Source organism: Brachyhypopomus gauderio, chromosome 18 (genome assembly GCF_052324685.1).
Source record: "Brachyhypopomus gauderio isolate BG-103 chromosome 18, BGAUD_0.2, whole genome shotgun sequence".
NCBI lineage: Eukaryota > Metazoa > Chordata > Actinopteri > Gymnotiformes > Hypopomidae > Brachyhypopomus > Brachyhypopomus gauderio.
The window spans coordinates 17,027,262-17,052,135 of record NC_135228.1 but is presented as its reverse complement, the minus strand read 5'-3'; the positions used below and the strand labels follow the sequence as shown (position 1 = coordinate 17,052,135).

Here is a 24,874-nt window from a genome sequence, read left to right as displayed (position 1 = left end):
CTCTGTTTGGTCTAGAGTAGGTTCTGACTGGTCTAGAGTAGGATCTGACTGAGGCTGAAAGACGGGCAACTGCTGCCATTTGCTGAGTGTTTGTGGTACACCATGCGCCACTGTAGAGGCAGCTCTGCTACTCTCTCTCTCTCTCTCTCTCTCTCTCTCTCTTCATCTCTCTCCTTCTCTCACTGTCTGTGTTTCTCACCATCTCTGGCTACGTTCCCTCTTCCTGGAAATTTTGTCATTAGCAAGGGGAAGTGTTCTGGAGCTCCTGCCGAGCTCTTTTGATGGAGCGCGGACGACAGAGCTAGGAGGAGAGACGGCCGGCCAATTTCCCTCACCACAGATGTTAACACAGTGGTATCTGTCTGGATGTGCCGGGCAAACAGTGGCACTGCCCGCGTCACTTTTCACGCCTGTTATCTCAGCAGCAAACAACGTCCGTGCCCCATCCGCGCTCATCCGCAGACAAACAACCCCCCCCCCCCCCCAAACCCACCCACCCCATTCCATTTTGCTCATTTCATTAACGTTCAGCGTGTTTGTCTTGGTGGCAAACCCCGATCGGGCCGTACACAACGGGCCAGTGGCAGCTGGCGGCTTTGGACTCGGCTCCTCACATGGGGCACCATTATAAAGCCTGTCGCTGCTAGCCGCACTGCTACTAGCCGCACTGCTACTAGCCCCTCAGCTCTGGACCGGTCCCTCGTGGCTGTGAAGGCTGGGGTCCTAGTGTCCTGTACACGTCCACAGGAGACTGCATAGCTCATGTCTCTCATGAGTGTCTCCATGCCATGGGCATTCCCTTTCTTTCTTCTTTTTTTGGTCTTTTTATGTTCATCTTTTCTATTGTTCTTTTGTTTACATGATTTTTCATCCTCTTTTCATGTCATTGTTTTCTTTTTTTATTTGTTTTCTTTTCATTCTAAGAAGCATGCACATTTTAGTATAATAGGCCAACTCTTTAAAGTATATTTACATCTAGATTTTGATTCAATACACGATAGATAAATTACTTGGAGAGTGACAGTATACATGTAATGTTGCAGCTCACTAAATCAGCACTCCTCATACTTAACAAGACTCAATACTCTACACATACTGTATCTTATCTATGGAACGGCAGGCCCAGTGTATACACTGTTGTTTGCCATAATTGTGTTGAGTTTTGATTTTGGTTTGGTTTTGTTTTGTTACTCCCCGTATGTCATGTTTTTGTGTTGTGTTTTCTCATCCAGATGCCCACACTACTACCCCTATACCCACAACAGCCACCACCACCATGTACACCACCACCTTCCCTGGCATCACCCAAGGTATAGTATGACCTCCACCAGCCTGTCTACAAAGCCGTGTGTGTGAGTGTGTGTGTCAGGGAGAGGAGGGGAGAGGGAGAGAGAGACACAGAGAGAGAGAAAGAGAGAGAGAGAGAGGAAGAGAAAGAGAGAGTAAGAGAGAGAATGTGTGTGTGTGAGAGAGGGAGAGAGAGAGAGAGAGGAAGAGAGTGTGTGTGAGGGAGTGAGAAGGAGAGAGAAAGAGGAAGAGAGATTGCGTGTGTGTGTGTGAGAGAGAGAGAGAGAGAGAGAGAGAAAGAGATTGTGTGTGTGTGTGTGTGTGTGTGTGTGTGTGTGTGTATGTGTGTGTATGTGTGTGTGAGAGAGAGAGATGGAGAGAGAGAGAGAGTGAGGGAGGTCTGGTGGTAGCTAGTCAGCCCTGATAAGATTCTCTGGCTGATAGTGAGAGGCTCAGCTCCCCTCTGTGGCCAGGCCAGAGCTGCTCTGCTCCCCACGCACAGGCAGCAGGCGGCCGCTCACTCCTCAGCTGCCTAATCTTATCACGATCTGGAGCTGTACCCCAGCCTGTCTGCTGCCAGGATTACAGACCCCCCTTTGTGTTTCCTCGGGGGTGAGAGCGAGGGCTCCGTCTGCTGGGGTTAGCCACTACCAGCCCCCGTGTTCCTCTCTTCTCTAATACATGATTTGTTCATAGGCGCACCGATTACACTCAGTTACATCGTTGTCCGCTTGGACCAGAGCCGAATCGTTCATATTCAGGCATTGATTTTTAAGTGAAGTACTTAATGATGGAAGCCCCGTTCTAGTCAGGGTCAGGAAAGCGACTCGAATTTGGCTCTGGTTTTGATGAAGCTCACATCCGAGCTGGCCTGATTACTCCGGCTTCACTCGCGCACAAGCTCCGTGTCATTCATATCCACCCACCCATTTTCATGTGAAGCACTTAGAGCATTTTTCTTATATTGCTTCTAAACTCCTAAATAATTAGATCAATAAAAAATTATCTACAACAACAAAAAAAGAAAATCCAAAAGGTTCTTGCTGTAACGTGGTGTGTACGTTACAGCACGATTTACGCTGACTCTAATGAGGTCTGGCCCCAGAGTGAGAGGGACCCTCTGAACCTTGGCAGGTCCAGCTGCTGCCATTAGCAGAGCTCTTTCAGGTCTCCACTCACACTCTGCTGTAGTCCCGTGTTGTGGAGTACCGGTGTGGAGTCTGTCCCCACCTCCTCCACCCTGGGAGAGCGCAGCAAGCTCGTAAAGCTTCGGATAATAGGAAGCGAGTTCTGCGCTGCTGCGGGATTCAGACTCTAAAATAGCCTCTGATGTGATTTGCTTGCTTATAACAATTACGGCTTTGGAGCGAGCGAATGAGATCGTTTTGCTGGCTATATTCGGTGCTGCTTAAGGCGATTCTTTATATTACATAGTACACATCTCAGTCTGGTGCTTGTGTGTGTACTTTGGAGCCGAACGGCCCCCAGTTAGAAGTGCAATCACAGCCCCTGACCAGCTTATGTGGGTGACTTGGGCGAATCCGTAAAAAAATTTTTTATCAAGCTTGAGTAGACTGCATGATTACGTTTAATGAAAGCACTGGTGACGTGAGCTGATTGGACACACCCCCCAGCTCAGCGTTAGCAAAGCTGCCCTCCGACGCCAGCAAGTAACCTGCCTGACATCACTTCCTGCCTGACATCACTTCCTGCCCCGCTGCAGCTAGCAGTCGCCGTGCGGATGAGCAGCACCCGATAGGCGACATGTTTCTCAATAGTGACTTCTGCGAAATAAATGTGAACGTGTGCCACCCGAGCCATTGACCGCCGCAGTGTTTCTGGAGACCTAGCGGGGCAGATCTATAAGTCTTCCTTCTACGAGGCTTCTTTCCAGCTCTCTCTCTTTAAGTGCATCCTATTAGACCTGTGTATTTCACTCCGGGAAGCCGGCCCGTGCCCTGCCACAAAGCTCTCTAGTGGCTGATTTCATTTGTCCACTCGAGGGATGTGTATAGATCAGGAACACCAAATGAATTTATCAGTCCACCAGGGTGGAGGCCACTTAGAAATTTAATACATTTTTGATAAACTGGCTATGAAAGAAATGGAATGGGCTATACTGCACTTTAAAAAAATCTATTAAAGCCCTAACACAAGGCTAAAGTGCTCTGCAGTTTCAGCAGGTGACATTTAGAGATGACTAAATTGCCATTTACACTGAAAAATAAATGGCTAAATGGAGGAGCTGTGTTGGGTGCCATATGTAACAGCGACTGACGTTGCTCGTTGCTATTTGTGTTGCTTATTTCTCCACCGCTAAACACAGCTCACGAACGGATGTTTATTGATTTTCGTGAGTGCCTTTCTTTTTCGCAAATGTGATCAAAGATGGCGGCTTTCTTTCATTGTAGCCCCGCCATTCACCTTCCTCCGAGTCTTACGCCTAACATGCCCCCCCCCCCCTTTGCGTTTCTCTGGCTGTCTTCTGCTCCTCTCTCCACATCCCTCCTTCTCTGCCCTTCTCTTGGTCTCTTTTCTCCTGCTTCCCTTTCATTTGTGCTCTCTCTCTCTCTCTCTCTCTCTCTCTCTCTCTCTCTATACTGGGTTCGATCTATCACCCCCCCAGACTCTCCCTTCTCTTCTTTCTCCATCTGTCAGATATTTGGCTTTGCGCTGCACTGAAAAGGGGGCTGACTTCAAACTCAGACTCGGAGTTTGTTTCGTTCACAGATGTCCCTGTTTCTCCCAGACTCCGGCCGTCGTGTTGTCTCTGTACCGCAAGCCACTTTGTTATTACTGCCCATAATTTTGAGCTCAGAGTGGCGATGGGGAGCAGAATAAGAGTGACCCGCGCTGACCCAAAGGTGCTGCTTCATTCCTGCTCAACTCCAGCCCTCAACCTCTCTCCCTTTCTTTCAAACGCAGTGGCTGACTGATGACCTCGGCTATTGTGCTGTCAGAAAACATGACAAGTGTATTCCTAAGCCCACTCCTTAAAAAGAGCAATTTGCTGGATGACTAGAGTGGGCTGGACAACATCAAAACGGTGCTGCCGCCCTAACAATGGCCGGCCCCAAATGCACAGCGCTCTCATTAACCAAACGCTGTCCTTCGCTAATAAAACACAGCTGAATTAAATTCTCCATGCCACTGTTTTTAATTGATGAAAGACCATAAATAGAGTTGACAATAAATTAATTTCAGCTGTCAAAAAAAAAACAGATAGAAGAATGTTGGGGGGGGGGGGGGTAGTGCCTTCGTCAGGACTTAAATGGCATAAACACCATCTGGTAAACGGATTTTGGAATTAAACAAATGAATTGCCCTACATGAGGACTTTCGAGCAAGATAGGCCTCCGTTCGTACAGCGGAGCTGGAAGGGGCGGCAGGCGGACGGGGAAGGACGGCTCACTGACTGAGGAAGTGCTAATTCACTAAAGGTCAATTACATTACCGCTGGGAAAACAGCAACTGCAGAGCTGTGATACACGGCGCACAGAGTCCGTCCCCTGGAATTTATGGCGCTTAGCATCATGAGAACGCAGAGAGACGCTTCCACTAAGTCTTTTTTATATGCCGCTGTATTGTTATGGGAGCCATGATTGCACGCCATGATGGCTAAGCAGAGACAGGCGCCGTAAAGGCGGGGTGCTGGCAAACCCAGCCAGACCCAGACCCAGAGCCTGACTACACACACACACTGGCTCACGGACAGGGAGGGTTCTGGACGTGTAGTCCCACGTTCCAAGGGCGGTCACCACGCGGCTCTCTGCGTGTGGATTTGCTCACCTGTGAGGCTGCAGGTTTGTTGCAGTCCGTGGCTGATTAACAGCGGTGGGCCGGGTGGAGCCACAATGATGGATGCCACATACCTCTGGGCAGTCACTGCCAATGAAGCACAGAGAAGCTATAGGCATGTGGGAGTGTCCGTGACTATTTGAGTATTGGTTGATTTAAGCCAGAATGCCTTAACTACTCCCGCGTTCAGTGCCAGAATCAATAACACACCACCATTTGTTAGTGATGCCACTTTATATTAGGGTTAGTGGTGAAACCTTTTAATTAAGACGTCTTGGCAAAACCAGCTTTGTGTTGTTCGGCTGTTATTATTGTGTCATAATTGAGCTGTTTCCTGCTCCAGCCCCTGTGCTACAACTGTCAGGCATGATGGGAAGAGGCGTCGGTTTGTTTCAGCCTCGTGGCGTCCCAGCCGCCTCGTCCAGCTCGCACTCCCTACCCGTTCTTCTTTACAGCAACGCTGCTGCTCGGCAAACGTCAAAGTCAGAACCTCGAGCCCTCTCTGAAGCTTCAGAGCACCGACTCACAATTTGCTGTAGTTTTCCGTTCCGCCGGTCTCCTCCTACCCCGTGTTTTTCGACCCTCATTCCTGACCCTGTTGTCCACCTTTCAATTTTTCAACTTTTTATTTTCTTTTTCTACTTCTGCCAGCATGGCCAAACTCGGCATGAACTCCTAACGGAGGAGCCGTGTGCCTGTTGCAGCGTCTCCACCGGTCTTCTGCTCCCCAGATCTCGCTTCACTTGGCGACCGCCACGCTCTCCTGTGCCGTGAGATCTGATGTTTGCTTAGCTGCACTCATCTGTCCATTCGCCGCTTCACTTCTATTCACCTTTTTTATTTGACTTCATTCTTTCCTTGTTTAGACAGCTTTGGCGAGCCATCTTAAAGTTCGCCACTTAATTTGTATGGCTGGTCTCGTGAGGATTACCTACACGCTGCTTCCCTGCACTTCTGGAAGTGCTGTGCAAGGCGGTTTGTTTAGTCCTAATTCAGACATCACGGTATTGTTGGGGCATATCCGTGTGTGTGTGTGTGTGTGTGTGTGTGTGTGTGCGGTTTCAGCCCCTCGGTACCACACTGAGCTCCAGCAGTCATGTCCTTCCCCAGGGCGCTGGGCCCGTGTTCCGCTGTGCCCGCCACCGGCATGCAAAGCTGTTGCAATTAGCCACTGCACGCCGTGCCTGCCGTCCTGTCTGCTGATGTCAGCTGCTGATGTCGACAAGGACGCCATCTCCGCTGACCCGTGCGTTTGGGATAAAGGGGGTGAGCGGGAGGCAGGGCCTCCTCAACGTGCCCCCCCCCCCGACTTCATCAGTAATGGGGTTAGCAGGGTTGGCGGGACCCCACTGATAACTGACTGAAGGTTGGAGGACAAGTGGGTTGTAATACTTATTTTGGACTGGGGCCTCGATATTTCTCCGGTCTCAGCCTCTGTAATAAATAACCAGCTCCTTCGTGGCCCTCCCCCAGCTCCTTACGAAGCCATGATTGGTGTATTAGCTATGGCAAACTCAGCAGGCAGAAAGGGGATGTAATCTTGTTCTTTCCTCTTAATGTCAAATCATAACCTGAAGATATTATTCCTAATTTTGAACAACTCCCCGAACCCCGCCCCCTTTCACCTGCGCAAGCTTTTCTCCTCCTCTGCTTTTCTCCGGAGTCTGGCTTGCCTGGAGTGTTCCTAATGTGCGTGCGAGGTCTCCAGCTGTTCATCTTTGATAACCACTCTGCTTTTGCACATAGCAAAGGTAATCTCCACCCAGTAGCTCTGAGGTTCACACCGAGACAAAGACTAGCAACAGCAGGAAAAACGCCGGCGTCAAAGTTCTTCTGTTTCCCTCGTTGGACTGGAGGCAGTTTGAAAGGCCTTACATTGGCACTGAACTATAGTGGTTTGCCAGGGGGTTCTTCCAGTGATTAAGCTCTGAGGTGCCTGTTGAATGGAAGGGAAGATTTTAATTGTGAACCCTTAGAGGATGTATTGATCTGGGTCTCTTGCGATCGATCGAGGGTTTCTGAACCCTGGGCTTTAAGGAGCAGGGGTGTAGGAGAAGCCAGAACGTGAAGCTCTGCTCTGGCGCAGACTTAGCCCAGACCTTCCAGGAGCTGTGAGAGAGGGAGCAGAACCAGCCCTGGCTCCCGCACCACAGCCCCCACCCACACGGGACCACCAGCTCTCCCCCACACGAGACCCCCGGCTCCTGGCCGCGTGCCGCGTCCTCCTGCCCCACCGCCCCCGCTCCAGGCAGACGCCTTTGATGCATCGTGGGGAGCCGTGTTGCCCTGACAGGCCGCTTTGGTCGACGGGGCGGGCCGCCGGAGAAAACGGAGAGAGAGAGGAGGGGAAAAAAAGGTACCGTGCCTTCCACGAATGGTGAGATCCACTCACGGGGGGGTTTCCTCTCCGGCTGCTGTGCCGGTGCGTCGCCGTGGCACGTCTCCCACGGCGACGCGCGCTCCGGATTTGGGGGCAGGGCCACGCGCACCTACACCATCAAAGCCAGGCGTAGGGCTTATGAGCAGACTGGGGGTTAATCCCGCAGGCAAAGGGGGGCACGGGGCACATGGCGCTCGTCTGATGCGACGACGCCGATGCCAACGACGGCTGACACGTCTCATGTTTCTCTGCCTCCATCACAAGCACCTCCGCATTGCGGTGGAGCTCGGCTGGTGTGTTTGAAGTGTTCTGTGCCCTCAGGTGATGCTCAGCTCCCGCACCCCTGCACTTTACGCCTCTACATTTCAGAGGAGGTCATTAATATGGGGGGCGGGGGGTTATAGGGGGGCTGAGAGGGAGAGTTCTGAGACTAATGCATAAAAATGATGAAAAGCAAGTGTAAATAGCCAATACGCAGAATGTCTGTGGCCTCAGATTTGATTTAAGTGTGATTATTAAAATCAAGTAATATCATATATTAAAAACATGAGAATTTTTGAAGCGGTTATAAAAAATATAATAACTGTATTAATTAAAAATATTAAAATAGATTTTTATTTGCAGAGCAAGTCGCAAAAATATGCTTCGTGAAGCAAGAGGTCTTTGGAGAAGCTCGGTGGTCTGTTAATGTTGCCTTTATGCATGGATGGTTCCATAGGCACAGCATACCGGTGCCGCGATTGCCGAAAACGATCAGTAGTTTGTGGTTCATAGCACACCATCATTCTAAAGTGTCTCCATTTCAGCCCCTCAGAGTGCTTGGCTCCCGAAACAGTTGCGTTTGCCTAGGAGAGATCACGCCGGCTCCTTGCTGTGTCGTCTGCACTGTGCTGATGCTCTATTTAGTGTAATGTTTGATGAGTTTTGTTTGTATTTCTGCCGGTTTGCGCACACGTGTGTGTGTGTGTGTGTGTGTGTGTGTGTGTGTGTGTGTGTGTGTGTGTGTGGGCTCTCTCTCTCTCTCGCTGCTTCACTTAGTTATTTTTCTGGTGGGCTTGTTGCAGGGTCTTAGTTGAGTGTAATTGCCTCTAAATGCTTGTTTATTGTTTCCGTATGTCTCCTCCCCTTTCTCCTCTTTTTGCTGTTTTGATTTGCATGCTGTACTCCTGTTCACCTCCTCCACCCGCCACTCCTCCACCCGCCACTCCTCCGCCCGCCTCTTCACGTGTGCTCAGACGCTGCGCCCAACACAGAACCCGCTGCTCACGGTTGGTACCTCTCCCTCCTCTCTCTGCTATCCCAGCATGCCCGGCGCCGCATGTCGGCGGATCGAGCCGAGGGCTGCCCCCCACCCCACCGCCTCCGCAGTTGTGCATAGTGGGGGTTGAAAAAGGGGGTAAAAAAAAAAAATCTCGTTCGTGCGACTGCCTGTTCGCTCCGTCTGTCCGTCTGTGTGTCGACGTGTCCTCGCTTGTCTTGCGTGTCCTCCTGTCCACGGTCACTCTCACCCTCCTGCCTATTGGCCCACCGACTCCATCTAGACGCTCTAATGAGAGCGGTCACCTGGTAATTCCAGGCCTAATCTCATATCCGTCCTTCTGCATGAGGCTCGTCAAGTCCTGGCTGACAGGTCACCTCCGCGCCTCCGCGCTGCCCCTCCCACGTGGCCTTCATCTGCCTGTCCTCATTGTTCATGAATTTAGATGAATGTCCAAATGGCTGTTTTTCGCCAAGAAATTGATGGAAGCCCCTTTCTTCACAGACCAAACGCAGATGGCGTCGCACTCCACCTCGGTGCGCTGGCACGGCACACAAATCAGTTCCATTTGCTAACAGGCTTTGTAATATTTTACAGTACTGGTGGAATATTTCCCCATTTCATCATGACTCTATTTATCTTGCCTCACAGCAGTAAATGCTTGTGTAAATGTGTAAGATTTAGTACAAAGGGATTCAATAATAGTCTGCAATCATGTCGTCTTTCTGCTTGATGACACGCCTCAGGTAATTTAATTAACGCCGTCGTGTGTGATGTGGCACTTTGCTTCGCACTCCACGCACACGCAGATGTTGTTGCTGATTCGGAAGCAGGAGTTTAAGCCTGTTCTATATGGGGATTTGCTTCCCTTTTATTCATCTGATGGGGGGTGGGATTAAGGCCTATACAAGAGGTATGCCTAAAGGCGAGAAGCGTTATTGAACATGCTCATAATAGAAAAGTGATGTCTGTGAAGGCTACGCATGGACGCGCCCCCTACTGGCCAGAGCTTGGAGGTGCAAGCTCTAATTGTTCCATGGTAAGAGTTCAGTGTCACGAGGGCAGTGTTTCACGAGGGCAGTGTTTCACGAGCGCTGTGTTCACGAGTGCTGTGTTCACGAGTGCGGTGTTCACGAGCGCTGTGTTCACATCGCCCGGTGAGAAGCGCCCCAGCACGGACGTATCATGTGGAATTATTGGAAGCCGCAGAATAATCTGGGGCAATTTCCTGGCTCCAGAAAGGGCTTTTAGACTTGAAAGAACACAAGGTGAAATGTGATTTTTATCACAGCGTGGAAAGTGGTTTTAAATGTACTGTTTCATAGCTCTGTGTAACTGAGGCACTGCTTTGTAGAGTTGGTATAAGTCTGCGCAGACACCGGTGGAGGGGTTGTAGTCACAGGTACGGCCCCCCCTCCCTCCCTCCTTATTACTGGAATGGACTTGTTTGTAAAATGTCAGCTGTGCTTTTCTATTCTTTAATGTGTCTGTTGAATTGATGTCCTGACCCGCTGCAAACATGCATTTCTGGTGATGTTAAGAGCCTTGTTGGGTGCTGGAAATACCATTTCACACCTCTGATTCAGCGGGAGCAGCGTATTGATCTGCCACTAAAGCTCACACTAAAGGGAACATTCGCATCCACTGAGCTTATGATATCACGGCTGTCGAGAACGAGGCCTCGTTGTTTACGGAAGCGAGCCTCACACCCGGGGGTGCCGGGGGGGGCCGAGGGGGTGCGGTGGGGCACGTGCGCGGCGGGAGCCGCACGTCTGCCCCTTCCAGAACGATCCGCCATTTGCATCTCCTCACCCGGTGTCCGTTTCATGTGCTCCTGCTTTGTAGCTGGAGCACACAGCCCTGTTTACCATCTTATTTTCTTGGGTGCACTACTTTCTGTTTGGGGAGATTTCTTCTCTTCTCTGATAACAGTCTTTTTTTTTTACTCTCTCTGGTGTAGCCTAGCAACAAGCTGTTCAAGGAATAAGTGAGGTTTTCAGCCAATGTTGGGGTGGGGGGAGTAGGGGTGGGGTACGCTGGGGGGGGGGCAAGGTTCCTCAGTGGAACAGAGAGCAACGAAGAGCAGCCTGCGCATTACCACAAAAATCAACCCCATTTGTGCGGTGGTGGGATATTGGCAGGACAGAGACAAGGATGGAACCCCCAGCCGGAACAGCAGTGGGGCGGAGCTCGGTGGGAGGCGGAGCTTGGTGGGAGGCGGAGCTTGGCGGGGGTTGTCAGCGCAGCACAGCAGCGGCAGGAATATGAATCACGCGGCGGGTGAGGAGCAACACGGCTCCGCGGGTTAGATAGATCAAACCCTTATCGGGCCGTCGGAGAGCCTGTCATCCAGAAGCCGTACAGGCCGACATGCTCAGGACACTATTAATGGCCGCTCTCTCGCTTCGAGCGGCGTGTGCAGTATTTACGGCGCTCAAAGGCTCTCTGCCTCCCTGCCTGATTGGACAAGATCGGGTCACAGTGTTTTCAAAGCAGTGAATGGCACAGACCGTTTGTCCAATCCTTCGGTTAAAATGGTGGGAATCATGATGAGTTCTGCTGGTGAGAGCTTGCTTGTATCTTTTAGAACATCTCTCCATCTCTATCTCTCTTTCTCTCTCTCACCCACTCTTCTTCAGTCTCTCTCACCTCTCTCTCTCTCTCACCCCCCCTTGACTTCTCACTGTCTCTCTCTCTCTCTTTCTCTCTCTCTCTCTCTCTCACACCCTCTCTCTCTCAAATCAGTTCAGTTCAATGTTGCTTTATTGGCGTGACAAATATGCACACTTGTATTGCCAAAGCGATTCACATTGGAATGATCAAATAGACATAGAATAAACAACAATACTATAACTGCTACCAGTAATAATAATAACATTATAACAGCAATAACAATACTTCTAATAACATTATTATTTCCACCATTGCTTCTTTTAAGTATTAATAGTAACAACAATAATAATAGTAATAATAGTAGTAGTAAAAAACCGTAATACTAACAACAACAACAACAACAATGCTAACAACAATAACAATAATAATGAAGCTCTGTATCTGTGGTGTGTGACATGGACCCTCACTGTGGCAGGACTGAACACACAGTGAAGACAGAGCCCTGAAATCTTTGTGTTCACCAAGAACATACGGCAGCTTCTCTTCATCAGGGAGACGTTTAATCTCGGGGGATTAGTCACTCATTTTGTTCAAGAATGTAGTTTTGATATGAATGTTGCTCATTCAGTTAGGAAGGGCAGCTCTGTTTTGATCATATTGTCTCTGCTCTTTAGGTAGCAGGAATGTGTTGGTCTTTCTCTATGGCCCGGTGGTGGTCACTGAGTCTGTACCTCAGAGAGGATCTCAGTTTTGGATCAGAACGTGCGCTTGGGTAGTCTGCCATGCTGTAATCTTGATATAGGGCCAAGTACCACTCCATTTTACTGACATTTTGATTGAGTTTCCCAAAAAGTAAAATAGTTTTGTTTAAGCTGTTTTGTGACTTGGGCGATTCTGATTGAGCTTGCTGTTACTTTCTGGTCCTGAACATGTGTAGAGGTAGTGTGGGTTAGTATTGTGTTAGTGTAGTGTTAATGTGTGTTAGTATAGTGTTAATGTGTGTTAGTGTAGTGGTAGTGTAGTATTAGTATGTGTTAGTGTTGTGTCAGTGTTGGTGCTGAACGGTGTGTGAGGACCCTCTGAGTGAGGGGACTTTTCTCTTTGTGTGTGTTAGTGTGTGTTGGTGCTGAACTGTGTGTGAGGACCCTCTGAGTGAGGGGACTCTTCTCTTCACATGAAGCAGGAATTTAATCTCTTGAGTTATGCAGAGTGAGAGCAGGAGCTGTAGACTGAATTTTTGCCAATTCAATAATATAGATATTAAGTGTTGGGCTCAGACAGCTGCCTTGTCTCACTCCACATTCCTGAGAGAGGACATTTGTTCGTTTATGACCAATTTTTATTCCGTACCTATGTCCTGTGTACATTGACTTTATGAGATCATATGTTTTACCCCCTACACGACTTTCTATAATTTTGTAAAATAAACCTTGCTGCCAGATTGAATGAAAAGTCTATAAAGTCTATAAAGCATGCAAAAATTGGGGTTATTAGTCCTTGATTCCAGATTTCAGGGAAGAAACCTACACTCAGAACTAGGTTAAACAGTTTTAGAATAGCCAAATGAAATTGAGAGCTTGACAATTGTATCATTTCATTCAGTGCGCCATCATGCTTTCTTTGATTTTGTTAATTTTCTCGAGTACCTGTTCAGTAATTGAGAAATCTAATGGGTTCTGATGATCTTTAATAGCCCATTCAGGATCCTCCAGTTCTTTGTTTATATGATTTTGTTGAGGATTTGCTTCTACTTTCTGGAAGAGTCCCAAAATTGGTTTGTTTTGATCGACTCCTCGATTAGTGTCAGTTGCTTGAGAGTGTACTGTGTCTTTTTGGTTCTGAGTGAATGCTGATAATTCTTCAATGTATCACCGTAGAGATGGCATATGTTGGTGTTGTGTGAATGTTTTTGATTTGATCATTTCCATTTCCATGGTCTTGATCAAAGCAATTGCTTTCTTTTTTACATTTAGATTTTGATTTTGTACTTAAGTTTTAATTTAGCTTTGTTGCTGTCCTTTAAAAGATCATATTTTATTTAATTTTTTTTTTACTGCCAGATTGACTCCTTCTTTACTCCTTTTTTCTTTACTTCTTTATTTATCTCACACCCTCTATCTCTCTCTCACCCATACTCTCTCTCACTCTCTCTCACCCTGTCCATCACTCTCTCTCACCCTCTCTCTCACCCTCTCCCTCAATTTCTCTCTCCCTCTGTTTCTCTCTCATTCTCTCCCCCTCTCTCCCTCACTCTCTCACACTCATTCTTTTTCACCCTCTCCCTCTCACCTTCTCTCTCTCTCTCCCTCACTCTCACTCTCTCCCTTCCCCATCTCTCTCACTCTCCCTCACACTCCACCTTACTGTCATTCTCTCTTTCACCCTCTCCCCTCTCTCTCTCTCACTCTCTCTCTCTCTCTCACTCTCTCCCTCACTCTCTCTCTCTCTCTCTCTCTCTCTCTCTCTCTCTCTCTCTCATATCATCCTGTCTCTTTGCTCACTTCATTTCCAAACAGCTTGACTGAACACACTTCATGACTTCTTGGTATTTCATCATCCTTTGTTCACCACAAGGGAGTGAGCTAAAAGCCCCGTAAACATGGGGGCCAGTGCACGGCGGCCCGTTGCAGGGAGCTGTGTCTTAAGTACCCAGACAGCAAGTGCACCAGCGAGAAGTCGAGCGTGGAGACTCTGCTGTGTGTGTTGCCAGAGATCCTGTCGGATAGGAAATGCTTGCCAGCTGACTGCCACACAAGGCTGTTCAACTTTACAATTATACAGCGCAAAACTTTGCCTTTCACCCCCTCGATTCATTTCGTTTAGGTTGATAGTTCCCTTTCATACGGGATGAAAAAATTGATTTTCATTTTCCATGTAGCTTAACCAAATGTCTGCTTCTACTTTGATAATACCAATTCATGAATTATGTCTAAAATTTTGTCTTTTCCGTGCTAAAGAGACAGTCCTCTCTAATGAAACAAAGCTTATAGAGTGAATAGCAGCCTTTTGAAACGTATGAATAGAACGTCGCACAGCCAAAATTAGGCACAAGCTTATGGAAAGCTTTTCCTTCTCCTCCTCTCTCTCCATCTCTCTCAATTTCCCTCTCTCCCTCTCCTTCTCTCCATCCCTCTCCCTCTCTCTCTCCCTCTCATCTCTTCCTCTATCCCTCTCTCTCCCTTTCTCTCTCTCTCTCTCCCTCTCCCCCTCATCCCCCCTCTCTCCCTCTCTCTCTCTCCCTCTCTCCTCTCCTCCTTTCTCACCCATAAATCTAAGCCCCTGTTTGACATGAACTTAGCCGGCACTGATGCGGAGCTGTTTTACATGCTGCCAGTGCCAGTGTTAACTGCCTCTCCCTCATCCTCTCCAAGCTGACGCCATGGCGATGCCCCCGTCTTGCCCGCTGAGGAATGTTGTGCTTTCAGCGCCTTGAGTTCTGTTGATACGCATTAAAAAATTTGACCTTATTTTTAATACACAGAACCCATACATACTTGGTGTGGGGGTGGTATTACTGATGGCCGCATGCCATGGTGTGCAGTTGCAAGTTCCTTATAAATAGCAGGTCTAAATAGCAGGGCCTTGGTTTGGTAATCCATTCATTATGAGTATAACACTCAAAGGTGGCCCGGTGATCTCCTCGGTGCATATGTGCTACATTTAACCATGTGCACGAAGGCAGTCAGTCTGTCCTCCCCACTGCGAGGGCTGTGGTGTGAAGGCCAAGAGGCCAAGAACGGCCCCCATGGGGCCCCAACGTCCCCTTTAACTACCGATCTCCTGCTCCATCTCACGAGACCGCCGTCTGCTCCCACGTCTCACCTCCATCCTCCATCCCAGGCCTCCACCAGGCCCGGCGCTGCGGTGCCCACGTGCCAATTCCCTACGCGGAGGAGCAAGACGCGTCGGAGAGGACACACCTGCCAACGCGCCTGGCGGGCTGGGTGCGCTTGCCGAGGAGATAATTGAGCAGACTCGGAGCTGTGGGGAGCGGCCGCGGCAGAATGCGGCGGGATAATGACCGCTTTGCTCTCAGCTGGACGGCGGCAGGTGAAGCGGAAGAGTTTTGCGCCTCTAATATCCACGGATCGCCTCATGCGGACGCCTCCGGTCGGGACTTTCATCAGCCACCGCCAGCCGTGGGTCCGTGGGCGGGCGGCAGGAGACGCGCCCTCTCCGAAGCAGCCGCCCCTTCTATATCTCATCTGGACCAGGATTTCCTGCCTTGCACACCCCCACCCCGGTGGTGAGTGCAGAGGCGTGGCTTCGCAGGTGGATGGACGGCTGTGCGGGTCCACGTCGAGCCTTGTGTGTGTGCGGGGGTGTGAGCAGGAGGCGGAGACGCCATACTGGGAGGTGCCTTGAGGAACGCCTGCAGGCGCCTCACAGGTGATGCACATATGCTGTAGTAATTAGACTGAGAGGATAGACCGAGAGAGCAGACACACACACACACACACACACACCTACACACACACTCCTCTACATGCTGTTTGGGCCAACACAGTGAGGGCCGATGTGGTGAGCTCAGCCTGGATCAAGATTGTGAGCCTAGGCCAGAGACTGAGCTGATTCCCCAGCAGGCTGTGCCCTACCCAGAGCTCCACTCTAATCGGCAATCGAAGGCAGCGAGAACAGGCCAGCAAGGCGGACAGCAGCCACAGGCCTTCCAGCCGTTCCCCTCATTACCGCTGCCGTCCTCTTCAGCACTTCCTCACACATGTCCGTCTCCAGCCTTTACCACTTACCAGCCATAATGAGGATGCTAAGTGCAGTTTTTCTTTTACTTCTCCGGTTTTCACTATCTGGAAATTATATGTCCTCTATTATCCGTTAAGACTCCGCGGTTGAAAGTCAGATGGGTGATAAGAAGGTTAGAATCCCTAGAGACTCCTCCCCGCTGTCACGCTAGCTATAAAAAGCCCCGTGTTGAGCGCGGGGAAACTTATTTTCTTGGAGAAAGCGCTGTGGTGTGGAGAGCTGACTGGCCTTTGATGTGAAGACTGTATTAGAGACGCACCTGTTCAGGCTTCCACCCACTCTCTGGCCAAAGGTTTCCATTTGCACCACCAGGAGCCGGCTTACCCACCGAGAGAGGCTCCGTCCCCCCCCCGCCGCCCACCCCGCTTCTGAGAGCAGCCGGAATTTTGAGAGGGAAGCCACACGTGTCCAGGCGTCTCACTCTCACTCTCCGCACTCTCTCGTGCGGCACCCGCCGACACTCTGCTCTGCCTGCAAGGATGTCTGTGGAATTCCTGGAATGGTTTTAGACCACCGCACTGGGGAGGGTGTGAGGGCGTACCCCAGCACTGGGGGGTTGGGAGCATGTGAGGGCGTACCCCACCCTAGCCACTCACCCTCACTGCTCTGCTCCACTGGTTTCCAGGCGGCCAGGGAGGAGAATTAGCACTGATCCCGGAGCTCTGGGGAAACGACGGAAGGGTCTGAGGAATGGGCCCTGCCCGCGCCTGGCTCGGTACGGCTCCCTGGAAGGGACATCTTATCCTGGATTAGCCCTGACAAACCTCACTTCCCCAGTTTGTCTCCGAGCAGGGCGACCGCAGTCCCCTGTGTTTGACGTGTTGTTCCCCAGATTTGCATAATGCGGGATTGTTGTGGATGCAAGTTGCTCCACAAAGCAAACTTTGGCAATCCGAGGGGTTTTTCTTACGTTTGAAGGGCGAACAAGCGAGCAAGCAAAAGGCGAAATACCTCGAACTGGAATTTGCATTCCATTTATTAAGGAGATTTTCTGAACCGGGGGGACGAGAGGGAACAGTGTAGGAAGCTTGGCCCCTTGTTTGTGTTCTTCAGGAAGTCCTCAGGCACACCTGTCAAGCTGAAAGCCCACGGAGTCCGAGCAGCTTGTAGAGCTTGTCCTCATTCTACTGGCCTGCCTGCCGTCACCCCTCCTGGCCTCCTTCTGTCCACCCCTGTGTACTGTAAATAACACTCTGTGGGGGCTGCCATGCCTGGCAATAATGACAAAGCTCCAGGCTGCCGGCGACAGGGAGGAGCGGTCAGTGTGGAGGGGATGATGAACAGACACACAGGAGGGAAAAGGGCACCTCCAAAGCTAAGTCAGTTATGGCTTCACTGTTTCTCCTCTGCTTCGTGGCAGGATTGTATTACCGAGACGTAAAGGATAGGTTCTGGCCCGCTTTGAAACCGCTCAGAAAACGATGCACATCGGCAATGGGTTACTACCCATAATGCCGTTGTGTGACTATGAGTCTGCAGTTGCTATGGTTTCATGCCTAAATTGTCAAACAAAGCAGGGGCTGTACTTTCGGAATTCGGAGGAAGGCCGCTTCTGGTTTGGCAGTTTTTAAAAGAGGAGACGTCGGGTATCTTTATCGCTGAGGTAATTAGATTTTACATTTTTTTAACCAACAACCTTTCAGAATGACTCCAGAGATTTTGGCGGAGGAAATTGAGTGGAAATTAAATTGATTCTAACCAGCATTTGTCATCTACAATGGGCTATGCTTTAATGTAATCACTAATTATTATTGCAATTTGTTTGAACAAAAAAAAGGGAGGGGGGTGTGGGGATAAGGCCACTTGCTCTTTAAGTAGTTGTCTCAGGGGAGCCTTATTATTTTTATTTCCATTTGTGTTCAGATCACATGCAGCTCTTAGTCACAGAAACATGCCGTCTTGGGACAGGTTTTTTTTCCACACATCACAGATGTATGGTGCTGTGAGGGATACCTACTACAGACTGTCTGGATTGTTTTTTCAAGATTTAATGTTGCTTGCCTGCCACGTTGATTGCCTTATGTTATAGCCTTTGCTGAATAATGGTCAATAGCTCACTGGAGCTTCAGAATGCTGCAGGGTGGGTTGCTGGAGTGGCCCTGCTTAAAAGAGTGACATACTGCAAACACTCGTTTGATCCAACTACACCATTTCAGTTAAAAACCTCAATGAAAAATACAGTTGAATCCAGATTTACACAGTGGAACCCATAAAGACCGATTACCTTTAAGTGGGTACAGTGGAATCAAACATTATACACAAGTCTCCCATTGAAATGACAGGAAAAGACTGGGTCAATGAGATTTTTAATTACATTCCCACAAAGGCACAGGACTGCTTCTGGGCTGGAGGGACACAGGTAAATGCAGACAGGCTTTGTAATAACACATCTGTCATCCATCTGCCCATAGGCCCAAGAGCAGCACTCTTTCATTACAGTCTGCTCACACTCTGCTCACAACGGCAATCACTGTTGCTTAATTAGAAGATTAGAGGATCCAATTAGAAGATCTCCTGTCTCGGAGATCAACACATCCTTTGAAATGAGACACTTTTGTTGCCCTAAGGGTCGACATTTCCTTCTTGTCAATTTGATTGTTCCTGAGTGAGTGTGATGGGTTCTGCTAGCCTGTGGGCACACACACTTGGCCATCCTTTCAGCAGAGCCTTGGCTTTCTCAGTAGAAATCACAATTTACCCATCAAGCCCTAGAGAGCCATTTACCAGGAAGTACAGTATCAGTCCTGCACACACGCCTCTTAGCCTCTCTCTACCTTATTTTAAATCTACGGTTCCTTTCACGGACCTTTCTTTAACGTTAGTCTTTGCTTATCCTAGTAGCAGTGGACTTCAAACTAAGGTATAAGTAATGTGCAGTGGGGTTGCCCCTCTATACACAAGACAGTGGTTCCTTCCATCATGGATATGGTGTCCAGTGAATGAACAATTAAGGAAATTGCCAAAACCGTTCAGTCGTCTTTGAAAGTCCAAACATGCCAGCCAGAGTAAAGCGGCCTTTTCCAGTGTCTCCGTGTAATCTGTCAGAATTATTGAAATCTTCTGTTTTGCTTGTCCTTTCAGGGGAAGCTTATCTAACACCTGAGTATTACATCAGCTTTTGTGCTTTTGTATGTTGAGCAGAGGAGCATTTTGATGTAGAATCTGTACTAAATGAGGTTGGATTTAATGAGAGATCTGATTAGAGGGGTTTTTCTGCAGTCTGAAAGCACACCGTGTCTTAAAAGGACAGTGGGAGGGAGTGTGTGCGTTGTAATCTAGAAAAGGTCCAAGCTCTGTATCTACCAATACACAAAAGTCACATTAATGATTGCTCTTCATGTACGTATAATGCATTTAATGCATGATTATTTAGAATGTGAAGCAACATAACGTGTCATTGGAAGCTTCTTGGTTGCATTGCGTACTGGAGGTGATATTCACAATGAGATTCATTGACACCTCGTGCTTCTCCACAAGATGTTCCTCCACATAATTATGGACAAACCGTGTGATGTAACTGACAATTACATAGCGATTCCAAAATAATTGTATTAGATTGCTTCAAAGCAATTTATTAATTAAAATAAAAAACTCGTTTTTCTGTTGTTTCTATGAATAGAAAATGTCAAAAATAGTCCAAAAATGCCCCGGTCTGGTTTTGTTCTTCCATAGCTCACCTGGTGATGTAAGGTTCTGGCAGCACCAAGGTTATGGGTTTGATTCCCAGCACACATACTCCCATACTGCTAATTATACATAAGTCTAGTCTGGCTAAAAGTGCCTGCCTAATGCTGAAAATGTAAATGTGATTAATGTGCTGTTTTAAATGACCTGCTTTAGGCAGAATCCATTAGCAGTGGCAGGTGCATTTAAATAACAAAAATAAATAAAAGATAGAAAGAAGGAAGTAGATGTCGCATTAGGACACAAACAGTGAGCTATGATGCTTTAACAACGTCTGAGTCGATTGTTCACTGGAGGATGGTATCTATTGCTCCTTGAGCTTCATTTGAGAAAGTTATTAGAACTGGGCAATGACTGCCCGAGTCCAAAGTGATAAAACAACAGCTGTCTTATCCAGAGGAAGTGAAATAATTATGTGTGAGAGCAAGATCAAGTGTAGCCACAGGCGTAGCTTAGTGAGCACAAGAGCACACATCAGTGCCGTGTTTCTCCCAGCCTGCACTGCAACCTGTGGTCAAGCTTCTCATCAGCTCCAAAGTTGTCTTCATGTACTCGTCTTTGAAAACACACAGGCGGCAGCAAAGTCCTGAGTGATGTTCGAGAAGATCCGGGCACGCGGTCCGCGCTTTCGTCGAATTGTTGTTTCGTACCTTATCTCGAGCCATGTTTGTGTAGTTCTGAAAAGGCAGACATTCAGAGCTTGAAGTCGAGACAAAGGCGCTACATTTTTTGGGGACGTGCCTTATGATCCAAAATACTCTGAAATGTCAGTCCTGATAAAGGAGAAGAAAGGGTGGATCAATACACGATGGTTCCACATTCTCTATCTCGGTGTCCACCTGCAGAGCACAGTGATGGTGTGACTGCGACCACAGATGAGGTCAAACCTTTTGTTTCCTCAGAGAGTCCGAGGATGTGCTCTGTGAAAGTACTGCTGCATTCATTTGATGACCTTCTCAAGCCGGTTCCCCAACCACAATACAGCTTCATTGTCTCGGGTGAATGTCTCCTGGCTGGGAGACATGAACTCCATCGTCTGAGAAACAGGATGGCGGCCCCCAGGGTCTTTTCTCGAGACCCCCCGGAGGACGGAGCGAGACTCTTCTTTGGGGCCCGTGGATTTTCGCGCTGGTATTTCTCCACGCTCCTCCAGGTCCTGGCTTCACGCCCAGTCTTTGTTTGCTCTCCTTCACCTCTCCCTCCACCCACTCTTTTCCTATGGACTTTGAACATGGGAATTAAATGTCAGCATCAGGTTTCCTTCTTCCCTTTGTTCTGTTGTCTGATGGGACTGTTGGAAGGTTGCGAGCCTGTTAGTCCTGTCCATTACATCACGTTTCTTTCATATTTTCCTCCCAATAGCTTTGGTTTGAAGCGTTGCTACTGATGTGATGCCACGGTACAGTTTTGTTATTCCCTTTGAATTTACACAGTATGTGAGCTAAAAGTGAGTCAGCTCACAAGGATGCCCCAAAGAGCCCAAAGCGCTAGCAGTCGTATTTTCCACTCAATCTAAAAACTAATGTAGTGAACTAGATGCAGACAAGTCCACGAACCACGTGAATTAGAGTAATAAGGGCGTAAGGAGTGGCATTGTGCATTAGCAGTTTGGTTCTTTTAGGCTATCGTTCTATTTCAGTCTTATTAAAATGGCCGTGGATTGCAGAGGTTTCTTTGTGTGCAGTAGGACTGCTGGGTTTGGTAGTACACAACCCCCAGGTGGTTTTGCACAGACTCTTCCATCAAGCTTTAGCAGGTTCTCCCTGGCCCATGTACCAGTCCATGTCTGAACTGGGCTTGGCTTAAGATAACCCCTCTGACTGAGCTCAGAATGCACCGGGTAGTGATGCGGTCTCATTTTCCTCCAATGCTGCAGCCGCTTGCCTTAGGTGTGGACCCCAGGAGTCCACAGCAATCCTATCTCACTACAGGGTTTTAGAAAGCACCGACTGGCTAAGGCTTTGTTGAGCCATTGTAATTTGCCCGTGGTCACAACTTGAAAGCAGTGTTTCATTTGGATCTGTTGTTGGCATGTAGTAGTACTTCGCCATACAAGTATTTTGTGGGATTTCTGCTAAAACCATTATAGTAATATACTCAACTAATTCACCAGCTATCTAATATGAAATAATATGCAAGACCTAACTTTATATTATCTTCATAGACCCTGGTCCCATCAGGTATGCAAGACATTGCAAAACAGGACAGTCTTGCTGGGACCTTGTTATTGCACCTCTGCTACCGTATTCCTAACCTTGACCATATGAATGGTGCTCTGCTTGGTCGTCTTATAGCTCTCCTGGAAGGGCAAGAGACTAACGACACCAAGCTCATGGATTTGCTTCCCAGGGACCTCACATCATATTTAACCGTACAAATATACATAAGGCATTTTGCAAAAGTGCATCTGTGAAATTTCAAGTGTAACTGCAAAGCAGTTTGGATGTTTCCTGTGTGTTTCCTCTTGATTAGGACGACTTATTGGTTCTCACTTATGAATCCTCACGCTGGATTATTATCATCATACTTGATGATTATACTGCTTCTGCTTCTTTATTCATGGGTGTTTCATTAGTGTCATCCACAGGAGGAGGTTCCTCTTCCGACTCTTCTAAAGGGTTCTTCATCTGGCTCTCCGGGAGTTTTTTCTTTGCCGCTCTCGTCTTTGGATGATTCATTAGGGGCGTGGACCTGGACTCTGTAAAACTGCTTTGTGACAACACCTGTTGTAAAAAGCATCATTCAAATACGTTCTGAGATGAAATTCTCATTGGTTGCTTAACAGCACAGTTGTGTTGCTCCAAGGAAGCGTAGCACAAAGTCTGCTGCATGTCTGGCTTTAAAGCTGCGGGACTCAGTCAGTGTGTTTTCTTCTCTCATCCCCTCTTCTAATCCAATCGGGATGAGCGACTGGGTGATGTAGTCTCTTACCTCGCAGTCATAAATGTTAAACAGGAGCCCTGTTTGTGGTAATGATTCATCCATAAGCAGTATGCAATACATGTAATTAAATGACTCATTGTAGTCAATTGAGATGAGAGCAAATTTCAGGGGTTTCATTAAGATGCCAGTTTTTCTGAATTATTGAGTATTCTGCAGGCAGAATGGCTGGATGAGATTAGACGTGGTTGTTTGAGAATTACTCACTTCTAAACCATCTGCTTCTCAAATTACACATTACCCAAACTGTTGGCTCAGTGGACCCTTATTGAATTATAATTCAGTCATTGTGTTTAGTGTGGCTCCCGATACCTGCGTAATGCCGCATGAGGGTAGATCATGAGCTTCAATCTTCACCCTCGTTGCTGTTGTTGTACACCGCACAACCCTTCATTTATCTTCAGAGAGAGGGAGCACAGGGAGAGTAAGCACAGAGGGAGGGAGAGAGGGAGCACAGAGGAAGGGAGCATAGAGAGAGAGGGAGTACAGAGAGAGGGAACACAGAGGGAGGGAGCACAAAGGGAGGGAGAGAGGGAGTGCAGAGAGGGAGCACAGAGAGAAGGAGCACAGAGGGAGGGAGAGGGGGAGAACAGAGGGAGGGAGAGAGGGAGCACAGAGAGAGGGAGAGAGTGGTGAAATCACTATGCTGGATAGGAACAGACAGTCCCCTCTCCCTGCATTCACACCGTTTGTTAAGTTATGTTAATTACTATTAAGTCCGCTCAGTCAAAGAGAACGACCTGAACAGGCATCGCACCCACTGGAGATTTAACAGAGCCCCCCGGTCAGGTTGGCAGGCCGGCGACGGATGAAGTGATTCAGGGGAGTGGGTCGAGAGGAGGGATCTGACATCTCCGTAGTCTGTTTATCCCTCCGTCCCCCTCTGGACTGCTGCTGGAGCCCAGTCCACATTAACATCTTAATAGGAAAGTGTGTTAAACCACGTCTTTACCTCCTCGTTGACAAGAGTGAATTGGGTGTCAGGCGGATTCCCACTGACTTTAATTGAATCTGCTGTCTGGCTGGAGAAGGGGGGGAAAAAGTAAATTCGAAGTCAAAAATAACCTATTAGGTTTATCACGTAATGTTTGGTTGGCCTTGGCAGCCAGCGCAGTGCCATTATTTCCCCCCGCTCCCGTCCTCACGCACCAGACGTTTATGAGGTGAGATTGGGTGCGATGTTGTACAAGCACACCATCGTGTGTTGGCTCGCTTTTTTTGTTTTGTTTTCCTCTAATAAGTTGTGGCCTGCCGTTTTTGTTTTTGAACTCCCCCAGGAAGACACCCCCCACCCCACCCCCCAACCACCACTACCACCCCCCACCCCCCCCAAGCTCTCGGGCCCAGGCTAGAGATGAGTGTGGGAGATTGCAGTGAGTAAACAGGGAGCGCTGATCAACTCCTCATGTTCCCGTGACTGGATTACCAAGTGTTGGATTGCTCAGACACACTGACAACAACACACCCCCCTCCACACTGACAACAACACACACACACACACACACACACACACACACACACACACACACACACACACACACACACACACACACACCTCTCCTTGTCACTGCTCTTCCTGTGTCTTAGTTCTTTATCCAGACTTGTGTGGGATTTTTTTTAATGCAATAGGGGTGACAGAAGAGTATATATAGCTAGCTAGCTAGTATATATAGCTAGCTAAGTCTCTGGACTTTGAAATGCCGTATAAGATGTGTCTGTCAGACAGGCCTTAAGATTCGTGTTTTTTCAGTCCTTTGATATCACCAATGAGAGGTTCAGCAGTGATATGACACCGTGATATGACACTGAGCTTGAACTGCCTTGCACTGGCTTGGATGTGTGTCTACCCAGAGAAGATGATGTTGGAGCCGTTACAGGACTGTCTCCTATTCACTTTCTCTCCCTATCTCCCACCAAACTCTTTAATTTCCGAACTGAGTGTGAGATATTGATGAAAAAATTTTGCTCCTCCTTTGCACCGTGAAGAACCAATCAAGTCCACAAACCGGCATTAACTTTGGGTTGTCATGGATCCCTACACTTGATCAATAAACTTCACATATCATTAAGGTGTGCTGCTCAAGAGGGCTGCCTTGTTCTTGGGCTGAAGTGGTATAAATCTTTCTTAAAAATTGCCAATGATTCACATTTTT

At 48.4% G+C, this 24,874-nt stretch overlaps 1 protein-coding gene across 1 annotated transcript in view; it reads left to right on the top strand.

Moving 5' to 3' along the window:
- cadm1a (cell adhesion molecule 1a) overlaps positions 1-24,874 on the top strand; it is a 39,871-nt gene that overhangs the window by 12,740 nt on the left and 2,257 nt on the right. Inside the window, exons 4-5 of the mRNA XM_076980234.1 lie at positions 1,233-1,310; positions 8,701-8,733. Coding sequence (XP_076836349.1) covers positions 1,233-1,310; positions 8,701-8,733 — 111 coding nt within the window. The remainder of the gene's footprint in view (positions 1-1,232; positions 1,311-8,700; positions 8,734-24,874) is intronic.